The 23,895-nt window shown below is 45.6% G+C and overlaps 1 protein-coding gene across 3 annotated transcripts in view; it reads left to right on the top strand.

Annotated features, from left to right (window-relative positions):
- The window catches only part of MCC (MCC regulator of WNT signaling pathway), a 514,674-nt gene that overhangs the window by 379,879 nt on the left and 110,900 nt on the right, over positions 1-23,895 (top strand). For all 3 annotated transcript variants that reach the window (XM_069752911.1, XM_069752918.1, XM_069752927.1), the window contains 2 exons: positions 17,754-17,917; positions 18,735-18,941. In XM_069752911.1, the coding sequence (XP_069609012.1) occupies positions 17,754-17,917; positions 18,735-18,941 (371 nt within the window). The remainder of the gene's footprint in view (positions 1-17,753; positions 17,918-18,734; positions 18,942-23,895) is intronic.

The raw sequence follows: 23,895 nt of genomic DNA, 5'->3' as shown, positions 1-23,895 counted from the left end.
TTTCAATTATTACACCCCGGAGTAATAATGCCTAAATGGAATCTCCTTTGCCACTAAAGAGCGCAAAGTGGAGTTTGACATAATCTATCAGTATCTAGTGTCCCTTCTGGGATAACTGCACACACTCCGCATTCTCAATCATCCCTTTCAAAGTAAGACCTCTACCTATTATGTGAATGTCATGTATTGGCTGAAGATCTAATATGTAGCAAGCATCCTCCTCTCCCAGGCGAGACGCCTGATAAAGCAATAATATGAAGCGCCAAAGAAAAAGCTGTGAAACTTGTGAAATTCAGCAAGCAGCAGGACACTGAAGAAACATATTACATAGAACCTAGATGCTGTTTTTCCCAAGCGGCATCACACATGAAAAGGTCTAAGTTTTATTAATACCATGGCCCAGCTCTGCATGAAATCCAGCTGTATTCTCTGCAGTGTGTTCCATTGCATGGTGGAAGCATATTCCCATGGTAATCATACTTAAATGGGTTTGTTTCAGAACGATAACCCAAACTGAGAGGAGGTTCTCCATCCATTTCATTAAAAAAACACAATTCTGTCCAGCACATGTTCCATCAGTGGTCATCTTGGTTTGGAGTACTCCCCATTGTTGACCTGACGCTGTTGTGATTTTACACTGGTTGATGTGAGCTAAAGGTGTTGTAGTATTACTTGGTTTCTTACTAGCGTGACTTTAAAACTGTTTTCACATGACTGATGTAAGATGTGATGTTGCCCCCCACCCCCTCACCGATTCCTACTTATTCATTGTATATCATGGTGGGGCATGGGGAAATAATGGCTCTTTCTAAAAGAAGGTATAGTCATACTTGTAATCAGATATTTGTTCATAGAATTGTGTTCACACTGTTTATCAAAGATTATTGGACTCACAATGTGTGCACCTGTAGAACCAAATGATATTTTTTGCATCATGAAGTGGATTTTGGTGCAGCTTGTGTGAATTTTGTGTGTTAGTGCCTACTCGTCTGTGAGTTAACACACCTGTTTACGTAGATCTGCACATAATTATTATTTATAGAACGCAATTGATCCCATGATGCTATACATGAGAAAGGGTTATAGCAAAATACAATTATCATTTACAATAAACTCACAAAGGTAGACCGGTAGAGAGGGAAGAGGCTTACATTCTACTGATCTCCATGCATACAAATGTCCATCTCCGATTCTATCCATTTCCTTCTGTCATTTTCCTCCACAGCAGAATGTGTCAGCCACGTGTTAATTCGCTTCCCCATGGTGGTTTAGTTGTCAGGTGCAGAATCTTGTGGCATTCGAAAAGCTAAAAACTGTCATTTAGAAATGAAGATCTTGGCTGTAAGTGAAATCCAGGACTCCTGTTAAGAACTTACAGGATGGTTATAGCTAAATACCTGCTTCTTCTGGCCTGTGATGATCTGTCCCAGTTCAGAGGGGTCATAAACTGCTCGTGCCAGTGATTCGCCTTCTTCCAGTGACGTCATGTCAACAGAGCAGTGCCTTCTCTTTCCCTCTGCTCTGTTGAAGGAGCTTCACTGCTAACATCATGTTAATTGACAGCTGGCTCCACGTTGCCTTACTGCGGGAAGCCGGCTGGCAATCAGCGTGACTTAATTCTTAAACTACAGTATGTAAAATGTATAATTATCTAAAGAATATGTAGTGAAAAGAAACATATATACATGTGGTGAAAAGATCATATACACAGTCAGGAGATGTCTATGGTTTGCTCTAATGAAAATGACAATGGGAAGTTTGTTTATGGCAGCCGTCGGGATCTAGGTTCCAAAAGCTTCAAACTGTTTGCTTAGAGATCGCTTGAAAGGAGGCTGTCATCAGAAAATGACCTATTGTTTAAATCAGGCTTTTATATCAAGTGTACTTTTTATATACCACAATATGTATTAAAAATCAAAAGAAGAAATCTTTCAATTTTAGCTCTGGCCACTTTTTTATATTTTAATTATCTGTTTAATTTTCATAGCCACAATAGTCAGACTCTAACCCTATCTTTTATGTTGAAGTGTCTGCTGAGCCTGTGCAGGGGTCACTGAAGGGTGGATGAGCAGGGTCAGCTGTGACATCCACAACTGTGAATGGCAGATCCTGTACTATCAGCTGTGTATAGAGGTGTTACTAGTCATTGTAGTCCAGAAAGCTCTTCCTGCCTAAAAGGACTAGAATTAGTCTAAAAAGGCCCCAGTGGCGAGTGTGAAATTGCAAGATTGCTATATATTTTATTTATTTTTAATTAGACACTGCCATCAAAAAACACTTGTAACACAAAATCCACAATAGGTCATTTCCTGATGATAGCTTCTATACACACTGCTGTGCTATATAAAGGTAATTTTAATCAATAGATCGTGGAATAATAATAAGTTCCACAATTGGATGTGATTAAAAAATTGTTCTTGTGCTGAGATAATCTTATATATGTGCCCCTGCTGTGTACTGTGTAATGGCTGTGTCTGACAGTACAGAGACATGGTCTGATCATACCACATCTTTTGGGCAGGGGGAAAGAAAAAAAATATACAGACAGGTAGGGAAATGCTTTATCTAAGGCCGGGATCACACTAAACCGTAATACGGCCGAGTGCAATACGATAAAAAATCGCATTGCACTCGGACCAATGTTACCATATGGGGCCGCTCCCAACAGCATGCTGCGATTGTCTCGGACCGAGGAAAACTCTCGGCTCACTCGCACTCATATACCGTATATACTCGAGTATAAGCCGACCCGAGTATAAGCCGACCCCCTAATTTTGCCACAAAAAAAATGGGAAAACTTATTGACTCGAGTATAAGCCTAGGGTAGGAAATGCAGCAGCTACCGGTGAATTTCAAAAATAAAAATAGATGCTCTATACCGTTCATTATTGCCCCATAAGATGCTCCATATAAAGCTGTGCCACATATAATGCTCCATACTGTTCATTATTGCCCCATAGATGTGCCATAGAAAGCTCTGCCATATAGTGCTCTGCACCGTTCATTATTGCCCCATAGCTGTGCCATATAGTGCTCTGCACCGTTCATTATTGCCCCATAGCTGTGCCATATAGTGCTCTGCGCCGTTCATTATTGCCCCATAGCTGTGCCATATAGTGCTCTGCACCTTTCATTATTGCCCCATAGCTGTGCCATATAGTGCTCTGCACCCTTCATTATTGCCCCATAGCTGTGCCATGTAGTGCTCTGCACCGTTCATTATTGCCCCATAGCTGTGCCATATAGTGCTCTGCGCCGTTCATTATTGCCCCATAGCTGCCATATAGTGCTCTGCACCGTTCAGTATTGCCCCATAGATGTGCCATATAGTGCTCTGCACCGTTCATTATTGCCCCATAGCTGTGCCATATAGTGCTCTGCGCCATTCATTATTGCCCCATAGCTGCCATATAGTGCTCTGCACCGTTCAGTATTGCCCCATAGCTGTGCCATAGAAAGCTGTGCCATTGCTGCTGCAATAAAAAAAAAAATGCCATACTCACCTCTCTTGCTTGCAGCTCCCAGCGTCCCGTCCCGGCGTCTCTCCGCACTGACTGATCAGGCAGAGGGCGCCGTGCACACTATATGAGTCATTGCGCCCTCTGACCTGAACAGTCAGAGCAAGAGGACGCGAAGACAGAGCGGCGCCCGGCGTGTGGAACGCGGACAGGTGAATATTACATACTTACCTGCTCCCGGCGTCCCGCTCCCTCTGCCTGTCACACGGTCTTCGGTGCCGCAGCCTCTTCCTCTATCAGCGGTCACCGGCACCGCTGATTAGAGAAATGAATATGCGGCTCCACCCCTATGGGAGGTGGAGCCGCGTATTCATTTCTCTAATGAGCAGTCCCACGTGACCGCTGAAGAGGGGAAGAACTGCAGCACCGAAGACAGTGTGACAGGCAGGGGCAGCGTCAGGAGCGCCGGGACTAGGTGAGTATGCCTCAGCGCCCTCTCCCCCTCACCCGCCGACCCTGCCGCCCACTGTGACTCGAGTATAAGCCGAGAGGGGCACTTTCAGCCCAAAATTTTGGGCTGAAAATCTCGGCTTATACTCGAGTATATACGGTAAGCCTATGGGTGCGAGTGAGACAGCGCACACCACTCGGATATCATCCGAGTGATGTGCGCTATAAGCGGATCCCAGCAATGGACAAGATGGAGAAATTCATTTCTCCACCTCCTCCGCAGCTGTGCTCCGATCCTCCCTGTGCAAGAGAATCGGAGCACAGACGCATGACGCATGCGAGCAGGAGCCGAGGGTCATTAGCATATTGCATCCGATGCTCTCGCATCGGAAGCAATACGCCAGTGTGACCCCGGCCTAACAAAAAGAATCAGCTTTGATCCAATGCTGTGCTATCTGTATAGTCTCTTCTGTGTCCTCCCCTGCCGAGGACATGTGGTATGATCAGACCATGTTACTGCACGGTCAGACCCGGCCATTACACAGTACACAGCAGGGGAACATTTATAACATTATCTCTGCTCAGGAACATTTTTTTAAAACACATCCAGTTGTGGAAGTCATTATAAATCCAAGATCTATTGATTTAAAATCAATTTTAAATTTAACTTTGTCCATAGGAAAACCCCTTAAGGACCTCCAATAGGCATTAAAACCGCTGCAGCTAAAGCTACTTGTTTTCTCATCGCCATTTTAAAATGGTGATCAGGAATAAGGCTGTAACCCCCCAGAGTCGGAAAATCTCCAGTGTCTTGGCTACCGGGGGTAGCTGAGTCCCCAGAGAACTTGATCAGGGCTGGATTTTCCGATCACCGATCACACAAAAAAAAAGTGTTCCCGCTGTTACAATGATCTCTCTTCTGACATGATATACATTTCTCCTTCACCTCATTGGGGGACACAGAAACATTGGGTGTATGCTGCTGCCAGTAGGAGGCTGACACTAAGTGATACAAAAAAAACTTAGCTCCTCCCACAGTATACACCTTCCTGTTGGCTCTCAGCTAACCAGTTCATGCTTAGTGTCTTAGGAGGCACAGGTCTGGTTTCCAGACCTCCCGTTTTGTTTTTCCTTTTCTTTTTCACCATGGAAGACGAGACATTGACGACAGACCCTTTTGAAGGGGTCCGATCTCCCCAAACCAACAACGGGCGAGCACGTGGAGTGTCGCATCCACGTATCCTCTCCCGCAACGTGGGGCAATAAGCCGGACTCGGCCCTGACCACCCTAAAGTAACGAAACCTTAGGCTGTACAGGCGCATATGGACAGTCCGTGCGGCCCTCACTGCATCACCAATGCTCAGACAACGGTGATGGAAGGAGGCGGACGGTCCATTTCCTCATCCCCTGAAGGGAAGATGGAGCTAGCATGCCTGCGTGCCGTCTTTTATACAGCCCCCTCTAACCTTAATCTCTGGAGCCATGCAAGGTGGGGGGCTGGGAGGGCTCCTGCGCTGTTTTCCCCTGCCATTCGAAATGGGAAGCCTCGCTCCAGCCCCGTGCCCGTGTTCTCGGGTGGGTGCTGGGAGTTACCTGCTGCTGGCGGCGCCAGGCCGCGGGCCGAGATCCCGTTCCTGCCTCCCTTTTCTGGGTCCGTCCCCACCATACTCGGGCGGGCCTCAGATAATTTAGGCCCCGCCTTCTGGCGTGGTTAGACCCCAGGCAGAAGTCCCACCCCTTTAAGCCGCATCATCTTCTGGCGGCTCCGCCCCCTCATCCTCTGGCCAATGCTGGGGAAAAATTTAGCCCCCGGCTTCAGCCTCCAATAGGCCGCTAGTCGAAACTCCGCCATTTCCAATGGGACCGTCCACCAATTGGGCACATTTTTTATATGGGACATCACTGATGCTTCCTCCTGTGACGGGTTCAACAGGACAGCTGGAGACACAGGACTGGGGTAAGTGCTACTCCCCCCAGCCTGGCAGCTGCACTATATATTCCTGCAGCTTATCCAAGTTCTGATTATAACAGCAGCATGGCTAGAAGGACCCAGTCTCATACGTTTTTATATATGCTGCATGTATGGCCTCTCGGTCCACTTTTCCGCTTGCCCAGAGTAATCGTCTCTGTGAGGCCTGCAGTTCCGAGCACGCTCAGGAGCCCTCCCCTGCGACTCAGCCCAGTGTGTTAGGAGCCGAAAGCATGGTCTTCCCCCCGGAATGGGCTTTGTCTTTGTCGCAATCTATGGCATCCCTAAGAGAAAGGCAATCGAGTCCCTTCAGACCCCATCTGGGTCCAGAGGCAGCGGTTCGCTTGTCCTGGAAAGGTCCTCCGACTCACAGGAGCCTCCGGCCTGCAGGGGCCGCTCTCTCACTAGGCAGACGTGGGGGAATCGAACCCACACCGTGTCCCCCGGTCCGTTGGGTGCATCTGTCTCCCTGAGTTCCATCTTTCGTTCACCCTCACCAGCGGAGATTAGTGAACATGGTTCGGAGTACGATTCCGAAGGGTCCCTCAATTTAGAGGTGCCTGATTACTAGGAGTCAGTAGACAGCCTCATTGAAGCCATCAACCAAAACCTGGTGTCTTTTAAGCAGCCCCATAGAGTTTTGTTTTGTTTTTGTTCTCATCCTGAGTTTGAGGATTTAGTACAGCGTCTCTGGGAGCGGCCGGATAGGCGTTCTCGTGGCAGAAGGCTCTAAATGCAGACATCCTTTCGCCTCAGAGTTCCGTAGGAAGTGGGCGGAATCCCCTTCGGTAGACCCTCCCATATCTCATTTGGTTTCTGAAGACGTTATTATCTATTCCTAATGGTTCTTCTATTAAGGATCCAACCGATCTACTTATGGAAGGCCTGGTGCGTTCAGTATTTGAGGCCTTAGGCTCAACCCTCTTGCCCTCTCTTGCGGCGTCTTGGGTGGCCAAGGCCATATCCTGATCAGAGTCTTTGAGGAGAGCTCAACAGGATAAGGATCTGCCATCAGAGGTGACCGAGATTTCGAATCAGGTTGCCCTAGCAGGTAACTATCTGATTAATGCGTTCTTGGATGAAGTCTCTTACTGCTCTATCAGAGCGGCCGATTATTCGGCGAAAAATTGGATAAGCTCATTTCTGATACCACAGGAGGAGAAAGCAATTTTCTCCCACAGCAAAGGTTTAGGCAGTATTTCGTCGCCAGTTTCAGGCACGTTTTAAGTCTTTTCGGGTGGACCACAGCGGCAAACCCCGCTGGCCCAGGTTGACCTAATCAAGACAGAGAACGTCAGATCTCTTACAGAGCCAACCCATTGGGAAAAACGCGGTTACAGCAGCCTAAATCAGAAGGATCTAAGTCCCACAGATTTTCGGCCAAATATCTGGAGGCAGGCTCAGGTTGACACCAACATATCCTTTTTTTCAGCCAATATGCAAACACGTGGGGTATCCCCTCCACGTATACCCCCCTATGATGTGAGATGCCATGCCTGGTCTGATTCTTAGGGGCGACGGGTCCTTTTAAAGGGCACCGATCTCCCTACACTATCAATAGATGAGCACATGGAGTGTCTCCTCCATGTATACTCTTCTGCAGCCAGACCTAACACCGGAACCAGCCCTGTCCACCCGGAGACCTGAACTCTGTGGATGTACAATGGCACCCCTCTTTTGGCATCCAAGCACTCCTCTCTGCATAACCACTATTTAGCAGAGGAGGCAATAAGGTGGACGATCCCTCTCCACTTCTTTGTTAAGAGGGTGGTGGATCAAGGGTTCATCATTTTAACTCCTCACTGTCAAAAGAGAGCGGAGGTTGCAAGAGACTGCTTTTTCTGACCACCTGGATGCAGCCGGTCCTTCTGCCACTTGGCAGATTAACCGGGGAAAATCTCCTGTGGCATACCTACCAGTATTCCTGCCCGAGGGGTTATCAATTAAAATTACTACGGACTATCAGATAGCAGATCTGATTCGTTCCGTCTTGCAGCCTCGGGTTTAATGCTCTCCTTAACCACCCCTTGGGTTGCTAGAGCAATAGTCTCCTGGTCGAAGACCTTTACTACTTCACAACAGTAACCTTTTCCCGAAGACAGTACAGCCGGTCAATCAAATTTCTTGAGCAGGAGACTAGCTGGTTCATGCCTCTTGGATGCGGCTAGTTATGCGGCGCTGTCACCTGCAAATACCATTACATCCAGAAGGGCATTATAGCTCAGAGAATGGAAGTGTACTCTGCGTTCAAAAACGCCTCTGTTGTCACTCCCTGTGATCACATGTTTCCTATAGACAACCAGCAGTGGAAGAGTTTTCCAGGACTGTCTAGATCTAAGGGATCTTGGTTCCAAAAAGAGGGACCGAAAACTAAGACTAATCCTGGACCTCAAACTTCTACCAAATTTGACAAGGTCCTCCTTCTTCGGATGGAGTTTCTCCACTCAGCTATTTCTTCAACGGAAAAGGGTGGAGTTTCTGGCATCCACCGACATTCGGAATGCTTACTTTCACGTTCCTATTTTCCCCTATTTTTAGCTTTTCCATTCGCAAACTGCATTTTCAAGTCACAACCTGTCATGTTCCTCTTGCACCTTAGAGGCGTGGTCGTCCTGCCCTGTCCGGTCGACTTCCTAGCCGCTCTTCCAGGACTTCGCTGAGTCATCTGTCAATTGCTATACCCTCTCACCTGGATTGGCAGCTTCATCTAGACAAGTTTTTCCTCTTTTCCAGCCCAGCAGATATCCTTTTTAAGGATGATCCTGGACACTTCCAGGGGGTTGGTAATTCTCCCTTGAGACAAGGCCGTGGCTCTTCAACTTAGAACTCTCTTACTTGACCTCTCAATCCCTCATTCCATTTGATTGAATGGAAGCTGTTTTCCTTCGCTTCGCTCATTTTCGGTAGGTCAAATAGGCTTTCAGAGGGTAGTCTCTGAGCTCCTTCCTCATCCGGGAGAGTTCCTTCCAGTTCAGTGATTATTAGTAACTGCCGTTGACAGCCTTCTTCTCCCGATCGTTGTTCTGGGGATCTGAACGATACAGCTAGTCCTACAGCAGGTCCTCTGCTTTCTGGTGGGTCTACCATCTGAATTCAATCGGATAATGCCACGGCTGTTCCATACGTCAATCTTCCAACAGGTACCCACGGTTAGGCATCATGGACGAGGTGCCTCACATTCTCTGATGGGCTGAGATCTATCATTAGGTGATCTCGGCAGTACACATCCCAGGCATAGACCTCTGGACAGCAGACTCCTTCAGCTGTCAGGGTCGCGCATCAAGTGAGTGGGAACCTCTCTCGGAAGTCTTCTATCTGATCTGCCTTCTCTGAGGCTCTCCAGATGTAGATCGGATGACGTCTAGACTGAACGCCAATGTACTCGAGTTCATAGTTCGCCCTCGAGATCCAAAAACCGTTGCAAATAGAAAAAGCGAAAGCTGACAGCACTCACAGCATTGGGGCGCCCGTTCAACATCCAGGGAACCGTCCCAGATATAGCCAGATCAATAAATATAGAATGAACAGCGCTCCATCCAGGTGTAGAAATCTTGAAAAATAAGCTTTATTCAGCCATGTCACAGCTACGTTTCGACCAGCACCTGGTCTTTATCAAGCATACAATACAGCACAGGGGGCCATCTTAAGTAGTGTGGATGCCACACAGTGCACCAATCATCACCAGACGCCACCCACACATATCAATAAACAAATATCACATAAAAAACGAACATCAGACTTTCTGCACACAATAATATCGAAATCCCATAATTTTATAACAAATAGAAACCAACCCATCACCATATAAATGCATAAATCTTCTTGTCTTCTTCTTGGATCGGCGAGCCGCTGTTTCCTGTATCTCCGTCACCATGGGAACGCTCAGCCAATCGGCTGCCTCAGACTATCACAGTGACTGGTATATTGCGCCAGGAGGAAAAACATCCTATCACACCGTCTGGTACATATAATCCCATCGTAACTGCCCAATCCAGAGTGCTCTATATTCCATATGCTCCCGACCCTTGTATACTCCTTCCAGGTCATCAAGGACCGCCCAAAGAGACATGGGGCAGCGCAGGCGCCTAGAACACAAGGCGAGTCCCCACCACATGACCGCCGCCAAGGCCCGTTACCATGGCGTCGGGCGCACGCGCACACCCACGGCCACCCAAGATACAGGTGCCGTAGAGTTGCGCAGGCACACCACGCCCAGGACGAGCCTCCGCCGCAAGACCGAAGTGCCGGACCACCCCCGTGCTCCAGCGCGCAGACGCAGCCTCCCAGGTTATGCAGCACACCAATGAAGGGTGCACAGGGAGCTCATCACAGCCAGGACCAGACCCAAAAAAGGGCTCATCCTAAGGCATAGACGCACGAGTGCAGACACCGCAAGCTTCACCCGCTCACCCATCAAAGGCGCACATATAGTCAAAAGAGATCTCCATCCCTATCAACAACCCGTCATTGAAGCACATAGAGAGAACCCATGACCCCTATGAGATACGGTAAATAGCATACATAAAGAACAAGAAAAATGTGAAGAAGCAAAACACATGACATATTTGTAGTACAATGAGACAGTCGGACGGCATAGAAGGAAAAAACGTATCAATAAACATCCATTCATTAGCTGATAACATGGGATTAAAAATCCTCCTGTCCAATATCGGAACCATCCCATCCAGCCACCGACTGTCCCATAGCACCTGCAAAAAAAAAAAAAGGGGGAGATAAAAACATGACATTAAAGAAATGTCACCAAATCCAATGTCGAAATAAAAACAAACAAACACCGATGACTCTGCTGTCCCGAGGGATACAGATCATGTTTAGACACAGGATAATAGATTAAAATCCAAATTCAAACCCTTGGGTTGCAACGACCCCAATGTGTAAATCCATCTCATCTCCTTTGTCTTGAGCATCTGCACCCTGTCCCCTCCTCTTCTCAATACGGGGACACTATCGATGACCCTGAATCGAAGCTGATTCACAAAGTGCCTACTCTCTAGAAAATGTTTTGGGACCGGTAGGTCCGTCAAACCCGTCCTTATAGTGCTCTTGTGTTTACTAATGCGGGTCTTTACCGCTGTGGTAGTCTCACCCACGTATGTCAAGCCACACGGACACACAATCATGTATATCACGTAGCTCGACAAACAGGTGTATCTCTCTTTCAAAAAGACCTTTCTGCCAGTATGGGGGTGATAAAAAAATTCACCCTTCAACATATTGTTGCAACAGTCACAGCCAAGGCACGGAAAATTACCATGCCTGGCTGCGCCCAACAACCGTTGAGTAGGGGTCCTCTCTGTGCCGATGTCAGACCTCACTAATTTGTCTCTCAAATTACGACCCCTCCTATAGGACATCATCGGGGGCAACCTGAATCCTACAATGGACGGGAGTCCCCGTTGGAGAAAGGCCCAATGTTTTTTATGTGATATTTGTTTATTGATATGTGTGGGTGGCGTCTGGTGGTGATTGGTGCACTGTGTGGCATCCAAAAACCGTTGCAGTGAATGCTCTGGTTCTTCTGTGGTACCAGTTTCCGTAACCCTCCCTTCCACTACCTCCGAGAGTCGTTTGGAAGCGGGAAGGGCCCCAGTGGTCTTGGGAGATCCGAACGGACCACTTTAGGTTTTTTGGTTTGCGGAGCTAGGACTTTTTCCGTCTTATTCCAACGAAACTGCGAGTAGGGTCTTTCTCGCAAGGAGTTTTCACATGTGTTCCTTCCCTTTCGCATACCATTAGATCTTTGGGTCCTTAATGGTCCTGGGAGTCTTACAGTAGACTTTATTTGATCCGGACAGACTTTACTATCAGGGAAGGTCTCCTCTTTTTTTCTCTGCAATCTCATCATCCTGACGAGTCTTCGGAGCTAGCCGCTATATTATTCAGACTTTTTTTCTTATTACCATCAAGGCAAGGTTGTCCTCAGGTCATCCCCGTCCCTTGTTAAGAGTCCACAAAAAGGGGGATGGGTTCTCCATATTCTGGACGAAGTAAGTGCTCTGAGTAGGTACGTATCGAGCTCGGCATCCTTCTGAAGGTTGGACACCTTATTTGGGCTTCCTGACTGTCAGAGGAATGCTTCCTGATGGTTACAGGAAGGGTTTAGCCATTTCATCGGTCATGTTAGCCTGGTGGATTCGTTACACCATCCAGGAGTCCACCTGGATTAGACATCAGCCTAACTCCACTCCACTCTGTCGATCGAGGTTTCTTGGGCTCTAGGCACCAGGCGTCAATAAAGCACGGCTGAAAGCTTGCGGGTTTGTCCAGTCCGCATGCAGCCATGAAGCACTATAATTATCAGACTTCTACTGTTATGAGTCTGGGCAGGCGGACTCTGCAGGCCGCGGTGGCGCTATTGTAAGTAGCAGTTACACAGGGCCTGATCTGATGTTGCCCCTCCCAGGGACTGCTTTGGGACGTCCCATGGTCTGTGTCCCCCAATGAGACGAAGGAGAAATAGGGATTTTTGTGTACTCACCTTAAAATCCTTTTCTCCGAGCCATTCATTGGAGGACACAGCTCTCACCCTGTTATTAGCTTCTGATTGTTTTGTAAATTGACATGCTACACTCTCATATAATTTGACATGCTATGCTCTCATATGTTGTTGTTGATCTCCTACTGCTTTTGCACCAAACCGCATCGGCGATCGCTGTGATTGGCTGGTGAACTCTCACCAGCCAATCACAGCAAAGCTGACAAAGTTGTATAAAAAAAAGCATGTGACAGACTGTGATTGGTGCTGTGTGAGTCAAAGAATCCATTGTGGTGGCCAGTGTGATCAACCCAGGGATCTCCTGCCTTCCTGTGCTGTTTGCTGATCTCCTGCTCTGTCTTAGTGCTCTGTGCTCTCTGCTGCCATCTGCCTGCTGTGAGGCCTGTGATCACAGCAGCAGCACTTCCCCTTTGCCATCCCCCATCCCTGTTTCAGTACTCCCCCTCCCTCTCCTCCCTCCAATTGACTGTGCCACAGGACTTTTTCTTTTTGTAGCTAGTTAGTGTAGCGGACTTCGCAGTCTGAGCGAAGTCTGATTTTTTTTTTTAGAAAAAATAATAATTGTAGTTAGTACAGTGTAGGTTCAGGCTCAGCAAAGTACCGTAGCCAGCGTCCGTGTTTGACGTCCCCTTTCCCATCCCCCCTCCCTGTTCCAGTACCCCCCTCCCTCTCCTCCCTCCAATTAATTTTTTTGCGCACTTTTTTTCCTGTGCGCGTCGTCCTGCGCAGAGCATTCGTGCTCTTCCTGTGCCCGCAGCGCTTTGATCAGTATCGCTGCTGATCAGAGACTGCACCATGGGAATTTTTCTTTTTTAGCTAGTTAGTGTAGCGGACTTCGCAGTCTAAGCGACGTCCAAGTTTTTTTTAGAAAAATATTATAGTAGTACAGCGTAGTTTTAGTGGTAGCGTGTTAGTACAGCCGGCGTCACAGCGTTAGTGACTATAAACATAAGGATTAATGACCTCGGGGAGATCAAAACATCCAACACGTGATGGTGTCTCCACGGTGTTGGATGTTTTGATCTCCCCAAGGTCATTCATCCTCATGTTTATAGTCCTTTTACTAGGCACTGCTCCTAATAGCCAGTTTCCTACTTTCCGAAGTAAGACTTCCCAAATAATGTGCCCAGGTCCACCCTTCCTACCATTATCCTCAATTTGCATTGATGCGTCTCACAGGGACTTTATTTGGGAAGTCTTATTAACAGGTTCAGGTTGTATAAGCTGCTGTATTTTTCGGCACTCTATGCCTAAAGGGATTTCTGAAGGGGCAAATATTGTATCTATGACCCCTGATATCTGATTCCTATATGTAGACTTCTGCTGCATTATACCAACATGTTGTTGTTGTTTATGGCTACTTGTGAACTAATGATAGCATCTGATACATCTACTTGTGTTTAGGGTGGAACTGTGGTATGACCTTATTATAGGTCTTTGTTCCTATTTTTGCTGTGGTTTGCAATTTTAAATGTTTTTAACGTTTTTGTGCAGTGTTAAAAGTGTGATTTAATAAAATTGTATTATTATTATTATTTGATACTTCTGAGTGGTGATCCCTTCTGAAATGCATGCTACCCTTTTTTCTTTTGTCTTGATATTCACCAGAGGAGACTTACGCCATCCTTGCGTCCGACACGGATACAGCCAGTGAGGAAGATCCCACATTCCTCTATTCCTCCTCCTCCTCATCTGGTGAGGAAGGACCCCCAACAAGGCGCCCTAGGACCCAGGCAACTCCTGCAGCAATCGATCCCGTATGGATTGCACCCCCCGCAGCAGCTCAGGAATCCAGTTTGACACCACTGGCCTCACTGAAATTGACTACTTCAAATTCTTTTTTCAGTGAGGAAATAATAAATCTTATGGTGGCCCAGATGAACCTGTATGCCCAGCAATTTTTCACCCAAAGTCCCACGTCATCATACGCCAGATGGACCCCCGTAAATGCAGCAGAGATTGATATTTTGGGGAATTGTGTTGCATATGGACATAATAAAAAGAAGAAATTTGTCAGTACTGGAGTACTGATATTCTCTACAGAACACCGGTATTCCGCATGGCCATGACAAGGACACGATTTGAAGGGATCCAAAGATTTTTGCTATTATAGTGATAATGCGCAGTGTCCTCCCCGAGACTATCCTAACTTTGATCATCTATATAAAATTCGGCCAGTGGTTGAACACTTAAGCAGAAAATTTGCTGAGGCGTACACACCCCAGAGGGACATCGCTATTGATGAATCTCTCATTCACTTCAAAGGGAGGCTAAAATTCCGACATTACCTGCCCAGTAAGAGGTCCAGGTACGGAATAAAGCTGTACAAACTGTGCGAGAGTACCTCAGGGTACACCCACAGATTTAGGGTCTACGAGGGGAAGGATACCCAAATTAACCCCCCTGAATGCCCCCCCAGTCCTGGGGGTGAGTGGGAAAATTGTGTGGGAATTGCTGCACCCACTGCTGGATAAAGGTTATCACCTCTACATTGACAACTTTTACACCAGCGTCCCACTCTTCAAGGCCCTCTCTGCCAGAGGTACAGCTGCATGTGGCACCGTGCGAAAAAAATCAGCGAGGCCTCCCTAAGCCGCTAATTGGGCAAATGCTAAGAAAAGGGGAAAGCAGAGCGCAATGCAGCGACAACATGCTGGTGGTCAAGTTTAAGGACAAAAGAGATGTCCTTATCCTGACCACCATACACCGTGACAACAGCACCCTTGTCACTGTTCGTGGGACCACAGCACAAGTCCTAAAGCCAGATTGTATCTTGGATTACAATCGGTACATGGGGGGTGTGGATCTTTCAGATCAGGTCCACCATACAGTGCCATGCAAAAAGCCAAAGTATGGTACAAAAAATTGATGCTTCAAGAGGGGAATCCGAAAGGACCCAACTTACCATTGTGAAACCTGCCCTGAGAAACCTGGCCTTTGCATTAAGGATTGTTTCAAAGCGTACCACATGTCCACAAATTAATAAAATTAGTTTATACCCTTTTGACACAACACTTCTATAATCTGATGTACTTAGCACATCTTACACATACCGCCACATTATAAATTCATTCACTAAAACCAAAAGCATTATAGTTATTACTATAAAACTATTCCTAGATAAATTCCTTCAGAGGTGTAGTTTCCAAAATGGGGTCAATTGTGGAGGATTTCCACTGTTTAGGCACATCAGGGGCTCTGCAAATGCAACATGATGCCCGCAGACCATTCCATCAAAGTCTGCAATCCAAAACAGCACTCCTTCCATTCTGAGCCCTGCCGTGCGCACAAACAGTGGTTTTACCCCACATATGGGGTATCCGCGTATTCAGGAGAAAATGTGCAACAACTTTAGTGGTTTATTTTTTCCCGTTACCTTTGTGAAAATTAAAAAAAATTGGGGCTAAAAGATAATTTTTGTGGGAAAAAATGTTTTTTTTTTTTTCACAGCTCTACGTTATAAACTTCTGTGAAGCACCTGGGGGTTCAAAGTGCTCACCACACAGCTATATAAGTTCGTTAAAGGGTCTAGTTTCCAAAATGGGGTCACTTGTGGGGGGTTTCCAGTGTTTAGGCACATCAGGGGCTCTTCAAGCGTGACATGGCGTCCACTCTCAATTCCAGCCAATTTTGCGTTCAAAAAGTCAAAAGGCGCTCCTTCCCTTCCGAGCCCTGCTGTGCTCCCAAATAGTGGTTTCCCCCACATATGGGGTATCGGCGTATTCAGGAGAAATTGCTCAACAATGTTAGTGGACCATTTTCTCCTTTTACACTTGTGAAAATAAAAAGATCGTTGCTAAAAGATAATTTTCGTGGCAATAATGTGATTTTTTTTTTTTTTTTCACGGTTCTACGTTATAAACTTCTGTGAAGCACCTGGGGGTTCAAAGTGCTCACCACACAGCTACATAAGTTCGTTAAAGGCTCTAGTTTCCAGAATGGGGTCACTTGTGGGGGTTTTCCAATGTTTAGGCACATCAGGCGCTCCTTCCCTTCCGACCCCTGCTATGCGCCCAAACAGTGGTTTTCCCCCACATATGGGCTATCGGCGTATTCAGAAGAAATTGCTCACCAACTTTATTGGATCATTTTCTCCTTTTACCCTTGTGAAAATAAACAAATTGTTGCCGAATGACATATCTCTCTGATTTAAGGGCATAAAAATTCAAAGTTCAAAAATTGCTAAATTTTCAAAATTTTCGCCAAATTTCTATTTTTTTCACAAATAAAAGCAAGTCAAATCGAAGAAATTTTACCACTATCATAAAGTACAATATGTCACAAGAAAACACTCTCAGAATCACCAGGATCCGTTGAAGCGTTTCAGAGTTATGACCTCATAAAGTGACAGTGGTCAGAATTGAAAAAAATGGCCTGGTCAGGAAGTTGAAAACAGGCTTCGGGGTGAAGGGGTTAAGAATTCCCATGTCCACTATGCATCCAGAGAAGCCCATGGCTGTCCCGCGGAGAAGGGCATGCAGCTAGTCTTTCCAGACCATAGCATGTCACTTTCTCCGCAAGAGAAATTTCACCCATACAATGTATTAGATGTGGCGAATCTGCATGGTTCAATGAACACATGCGATTCACCTTCTTTCAATAGACGGCAGCGCTTTGGGTGCAGTGAACATGTGCTGCATCCAAAACGCTGACCGTTCCAGATCGTCTGCACATACCCTAAAGTAAATTTTTGGTGAAAAAAATTAAAAGTTAATTTTTTTCCTTCCACATTGCTTTAGTTCCTGTGAAGCACCTGAAGGGTTAATAAACTTCTTGAATGTGGTTTTGCGCACCTTGAGGGGTGCAGTTTTTAGAATGGTGTCACTTTTGGGTATTTTCTGCCATATAGACCCCTCAAAGTCACTTCAGATGTGAGGTGGTCCCTAAAAAAAAAAATGGTTTTGTAAATTTTGTTGGAAAAATGAGAAATCGATGGTCAACTTTTAACACTTAGAACTTCCTAACAATAAAAATGTTTCAAAAATTGTTCTGTTTGACATGTAGAAATGTTATTTATTAACTATTTTGTGTGACATAACTCTCTGGTTTAACAGCATAAAAATGAAAAGTTTGAAAATTGAAAAATCTTGGCCAAATTTCCATTTTTTTCACAAACGCAAGTCGTATTGAATAATTGTTACCACTATCATGAAGTACAATGTGTCACAGAAAAGAATCTCAGAATCAGTGGGACCAATTGAAGCGTTCCAGAGTTATTACTACATACAGTGAAACTGATCAGAACTGTAAAATTTGGCCCGGTCATAAAGGTGTTAAACCCAGACTCCTCTAGGTCAGTGTTACATTGGGACTTCGGATTTCCTTTTATTTTAATTTATTTTATTTTTTTCATTGTAGACACCTGCAGTGACCTGAACTCTGAGCTGCAGAGAGTACTGACAGGCCTAGAAAATGTCGTCTGTGGGAGAAAAAAGAGTAGCTGCAATCTGTCAGTGGCGGACGTTGATAGACACATCGAGCAGCTCACAACAGCAAGTGAACACTGTGACCTGGCCATTAAGGTAATCCTCTTACATGTCTACACACTGTGCAAAAATACGTTATAGAATTTTACAGAAAATGTATTCCTACATCAGGGGCTGCCATGATGAATGTAAATGTGGCTATCCTCGGTAGCTGGACACGTGTTCAGTTTACGGCTATTCCTCCCGAGCCTTCATGCATCCTCGACTCAGTCAGGCGTGCATGTGTTCTCCATGGGGTGAGGGAAAGTAAGTCACTGCCACACATATCTCTCTTAAAGGGAACCTATAACGTATAAGCAAAGAAAAGCTGAGACGAATGTTTGTATAGGTTTATCTGAAAAGATTCAGTATAACTTGTTATTTATTCATTGAAATCTCTGGTGTTTATATTCTTATGTGTTTAGTGGGTGGTCCTGCTCAGTCATTGACTGTTATCTCTATGTAGAATCATACCCACTCAACTCGTTGGCGTACAAACACCAGGGATTTCAATGAATACAGTGCAAGTTTTATTGCAACTTCCCACAAATGATGTATCAATCTGATCAGCTCCTCCTGCTCTATAATATCCTTCCTGGAGATCAGATACTATTTGTTATTTAACAGGTTCCCTTTAAGGACCAAAGGATCAGGCATAAAATTCCTTTTTCCGGCTTTTGCTGCACACATTACGTGGTCAGCCAGCCTTGCTGAAATCAGCTGTTTTGGCAACATTTATCTAACGTATTTGGCCACCTCAATTCCCAATCACACAGGGTAGTCCACATGTCTACTGAATATAATGTGTAGCCTTATCAGCTGCTTGATCCCATATTGTCTGTTGTAATAATACAGTGTGCTCTTTGTTTGCCAGACGGTTGAAGAAATAGAGGGTGTTCTGGGTCGTGAATTATATCCTAATTTGGCAGAAGAGAGGTCGCGATGGGAGAAAGAGCTGGCTGGTCTGCGGGAAGAAAACGAAAGCCTGACTGCCATGCTCTGCAGCAAAGAGGAAGATCTTAATAGGACCAAGTCTACTATGAATGCCATCCGAGAAGAAAGGGATAGACTACGCCGAAGGGTATGATTGCTTTTAGTTCTATGTTGTTCACTGTCTGCTGCTAAAATATGACTTTGTTCCCTCAACTCGATATACTGTGATCACACATGGCAGCATCTGCGTGATCACAAACAGCTTTAGCACAATAATGAAGGTCTGAGAAACCGGTGACCGCCAGTACTGGACATCAGGGGCAGAAGTTCTAATTGGGCCCCCCAAAAATAAATAATTGTCCAGGTCACGAAAGACCTTATCTCACAACTTTCCAGCCTTTACATAGTAATTTTCCTCCTTCATTGCCCCCATAAAGTATGATGCCAACAAAAGTGCCCCCCAAACACAGTACGATACCTCCATGGTGAATCACTCCACGTTAGCCTCCACATGCACAGTATAATGATCCTACTGTACCCCTACTCAACTCCCAAGGCAAAAAGTATGGTGACCCCAAAACAGTATGATCACCCAACTGTGATCCCCACACAGCCCTCCATGCAGTATAATGGGCCCAAACACAGTATAATGGCCCTCTACACTGTATGATGGACCCCACACAAACCTTCATACTGTATAATTGCTTGCATACAGTATAATGGCCCCCCATATAGCCCTTCAAATATTATAATGGCCCCACATAGCCTCCATATAGTGTAATGTGCTCCCCATGGTCCTCCATAGAATGTAATGCACTCCCCATGGTCCTCCATACAATATAATGCACCCCCCCCCATGATTCTCCATACAATATAATGCATCACCCTTGGTCCTCCATACTCTATTATGACCACCAGTCATTGATTTAAAAAAAAAAAAAAAAAGTGCAATACTCACCTCTCCTTGTTTCACCCAACACTCCGGTCTTCTGAGTGTGTGGTGTGAAGCGCTGCACATTTCAGAACAGCGGGCACGCTGTAATGACGTCTTTGCGACCGCTGCTCTGACACTTCAGACGCTGAGTAAGAATTATGGGGGTGGAAGGGTCTGCTGATGCTTCCTCCTCCATCATCATTGGTTGCGCTGACAACGGGAGGGGGAACCCGTTGCGGGCGCTAACTGGCGAAGTGCGGGCTCTAACAGGTGGAGGGGTGGCCCGGTGCGGGAGCTGATGGGTGGAGTGTGGGGGCTGACACCGGGTTCCCCTGGTTCACAGGCCCTATAGCAGTCACGTGGCCTGTCGCCATTGGTGGTACGCCACTGCTGAACATACAGATAAATGGAGCTGGTTTATATGCGCTACATATAACCACTCAGCAATGGGCTTCTGTGAGGACCCACTGTCCAATTTCATGCTGAGGCATAGAGGGTTTTTTTTCCGTGCAGATGCCACTTATAGCATCCTAACCAATATATTGGAGGGGTTGGATGGGATTTTTTTTTAATGCTTCTTATAGCCTCAGTACTGCTTGCATGTAACAGTGAAAGCCAGTGATTGGCTGCAGCAGCTACATGAATGATATATGAGAAATCCTTTCTGAAAACCCATCAATGAAGCGTCCCAGAAATTCCAGAGAATGTAAAGGGATTTTTCCACTAACAAAGTACATGTTCATCAGTATATTACTGCATAATGTCCGTGTCTGACCATGCAGGGACATGGGCTGATCATGCCACATCTCCTGGGCAGGGGAAAGAGCAAAATAGAGTATACAGACATCACAGCTGGGGATCACTGCTGATTCTTTCTTTGAGGTAAAAAATGTTTTAAAGGGAACCTGTCACCCCGTTTTTTGAGATTGAGCTATAAATACTGTTAAATAGGGCCTGCGCTGTGTGTTCCTATAGTGTATGTAGTGTACCCCGATTCCCTATGTATGCTGAGAAATAACTTACCAAAGTCGCCGTTTTCGCCTGTCAATCAGGCTGGTCAGGTCGGGAGGGCGTGGTGACATCGGTGGTTCTTCCTCAGCTTTACGTTGGTGGCGTAGTGGTGTAGTGGTGAAGACACAGCGCGCGATCTGCGCTGTAATCCCTTGCATCGGTGAGGGCGGCCATCTTCCTGGGGCCGCGCGTGCGCAGATCGAGTGCTCTGCTGCACGGGGCTTCAGGAAAATGGCCGCGGGATGCCGCGCGTGCGCATTAGAGATCGCGGCGGCCATTTTCCCAAAGCCGAGATGCAAACTCGGCTTTGGGAAAATGGCCGCCGCGATCTCTAATGCGCACGCGCGGCATCCCGCGGCCATTTTCCTGAAGCCCCGTGCAGCAGAGCACTCGATCTGCGCACGCGCGGCCCCAGGAAGATGGCCGCCCCCACCGATGCAAGGGATTACAGAGCAGATCGCGCGCTGTGTCTTCACCACTACACCACTACGCCACCAACGTAAAGCTGAGGAAGAACCACCGATGTCACCACGCCCTCCCGACCTGACCAGCCTGATTGACAGGCGAAAACGGCGACTTTGGTAAGTTATTTCTCAGCATACATAGGGAATCGGGGTACACTACATACACTATAGGAACACACAGCGCAGGCCCTATTTAACAGTATTTATAGCTCAATCTCAAAAAACGGGGTGACAGGTTCCCTTTAAAAACAGGCAGGGAGATATTTTACCTCACAGAAAGAATCAGCTGTGATCCCATCCTGTCCTGTCTGTATTCTCTTTTGCTTCCTCCCTGCCCAGTAGCTGTGGAATGATCAGACCATGTCCCTGCACGGCCATTACACTGTATACAGCAGGGACACATTTATAAGATTATCTCAGCACGGGAACATTTTTTTATTAACACATCCAATGGTGGAATTATTGTTAATCCAAGATTTAGTGACTACAGTGTACTTTGCTCATGGGGAAAACCCTTTTAACAGATGAATGGTAGTTAATGTTTTTATATATATAACCATTCACTTTCTTCAGAAAATTTCTAAAAATCCCAACCAGTCCCAACATGGCTTACAGTGAAGACCTGTTGTGAATCCATACGCTGTACATAAGTCTGATGATTGTGTCCAGCGTGGACACTGCTCCTCCATCTCATATCTCCATTGCAGAGCCCTACGGCAGCCATTTCTCTTCATGCTGAACTAGTAGAACTGCTGACTGACCTTCAAGGGTCAGTTGGTTAGATTAGCCCATTTGCCACCAGTCATGGCATCGCCCGCTGTGTTACATCTGTAAATAAAGAAAAAAAAAAAAAAACACAAGGCGCCCCCAATGTGTCTCACTATATTTGAAAGAATACAATCCTTTGCGGGAAATGTGCTCACCTATTTCAGTTGTGAACCAAAGGTCACAACTCCCATGAAGGCATAACCGTAGCAGCAGGTCTCCACAAAAATCCAAAAGGATATTGAGGGTAGTAGTCTTGGGCGAACTGAAGACCGCGCTCACGAGGTAGATTTTAGGTTTTTTATTGAAGCCTACGCGTTTCAAGAGCTTTCTTACTCTCTTCTTCAGGGCATATAATACATAGCACAGTACAGGGTGTATTTATACATAAGACAAAAGGAAGGGGAGGGGCACCAAGGCACTTATACTATAATACAAAAAGCAAGATTTAAAACATATATATGGTACATAAAATCTTGGCAAATAACTTTTTATAAATTAATAACATTAATTCTTAATTGACATTTAATATTTAAATAAAATAAAAATAAAAAAAAAAAAACACAAAAAAAACACACAAAAAAAAAAAACAAAAACAAACAAACAAGTCAAAGAATATCTGACATTACATTTAGCCCTTCAGGCTCAAGGGAATTCAAAGTGTATATCCAAAAAAGCTCTTTCTTATTAAGTGATTGTATGCGATTAAAAACATGTGCAGGAACGTGATCAATGGGGTGAACTCGAAATAGTGAAGGATTGCAATTATGTGAAATACTGAAGTGTTTGGAAAGACCATGTTTAAGGTAACCTATTTTGATATTATGTCGATGAGAATTCATGCGGAGGTGAAGTGGTTGTATTGTCCTACCAACATATATCTTGTTGCATGGACAAGTGATAATATAAATAACATAAGAAGTGGTGCAAGTGAAATGGTAGCTGATTGGAAAAGGGTGAGGAAAGGAAGAATGTTTAAATGCTGTACTAGTATGTGCTATATTGCCACAGCACAAACATTTTTTGTGAAAACATTTGAAAATCCCTGGTTTTTGTGAAGCAGATAATTTTTTGCATTCATCAAAAAGTCTGCTGGGTGCTAGTTTATTTTTCAAACTGGGTGCTCTCCTAAAAATAATTTTGGGATGTTGCGGCACCAACTTTCCCAGTATATTATCCTCTCTCACTATTTACCACAACTCATTAATAGATTTTTTAATGAATTTGTGGTCTGTGCTGAATGTGGTTAAAAAACTACAGGTAAATTCTTCTGAACTAGCTGCAATATCAGCTTTTTCTTTTTTTAGTAACATTTCTTGATTAAAATTCTTAAAAACATGCTCCAATCTGTAAATAGGCATATCGTGTAAGCAACAATTTTCCCTTTTGGTACTAAAATGTGCGGCACATTAATTTCCTTGTAAAACTGCTCATAAATAATCACAAATTGTCGAATTCTCCAGCTGCTTGTAACATGGGCTCTGGCACTTGTAGCAGGCTGTGTCCCTGCCAGGGATATTGATTGCCCCTCGGCTGCTATCAGTTAATTTGCTGCCTGAATGCAGAATGTTTCATTGCATTATGGTACAGTAGTTGTGATTGGCGTTCTCCAGCAGACAGATTGTTGTTGCCGTCTGTATTACATCAGGTCGTTTATACCTTGGCAGCGACGCTCGTCTCGGCGGATCACCCTCGGCTTCCTTACGGTTCACTCTCCACTCCAATATTCACTGCACCTTAACACTTCATCTCATTGTGTCACACTGTGTTGGCGATTTGCCATTATAGGAAAATGGACTGGGGCTTATTGATGAAAAGCGGTGTGATGGGAAAGTGGAGACATTTTCCATAGCAACCTCTTAGATTTCTGCTTCCAGGGCTCCAATTTAGGTTTAGCCACAGAAATCAGTTCACATATCACTTTCCTA

This window comes from Ranitomeya imitator, chromosome 1 (genome assembly GCF_032444005.1).
Source record: "Ranitomeya imitator isolate aRanImi1 chromosome 1, aRanImi1.pri, whole genome shotgun sequence".
NCBI lineage: Eukaryota > Metazoa > Chordata > Amphibia > Anura > Dendrobatidae > Ranitomeya > Ranitomeya imitator.
The sequence above is the reverse complement of the archived record's forward strand: the minus strand, read 5'-3'. Positions and strand labels throughout refer to the sequence as shown.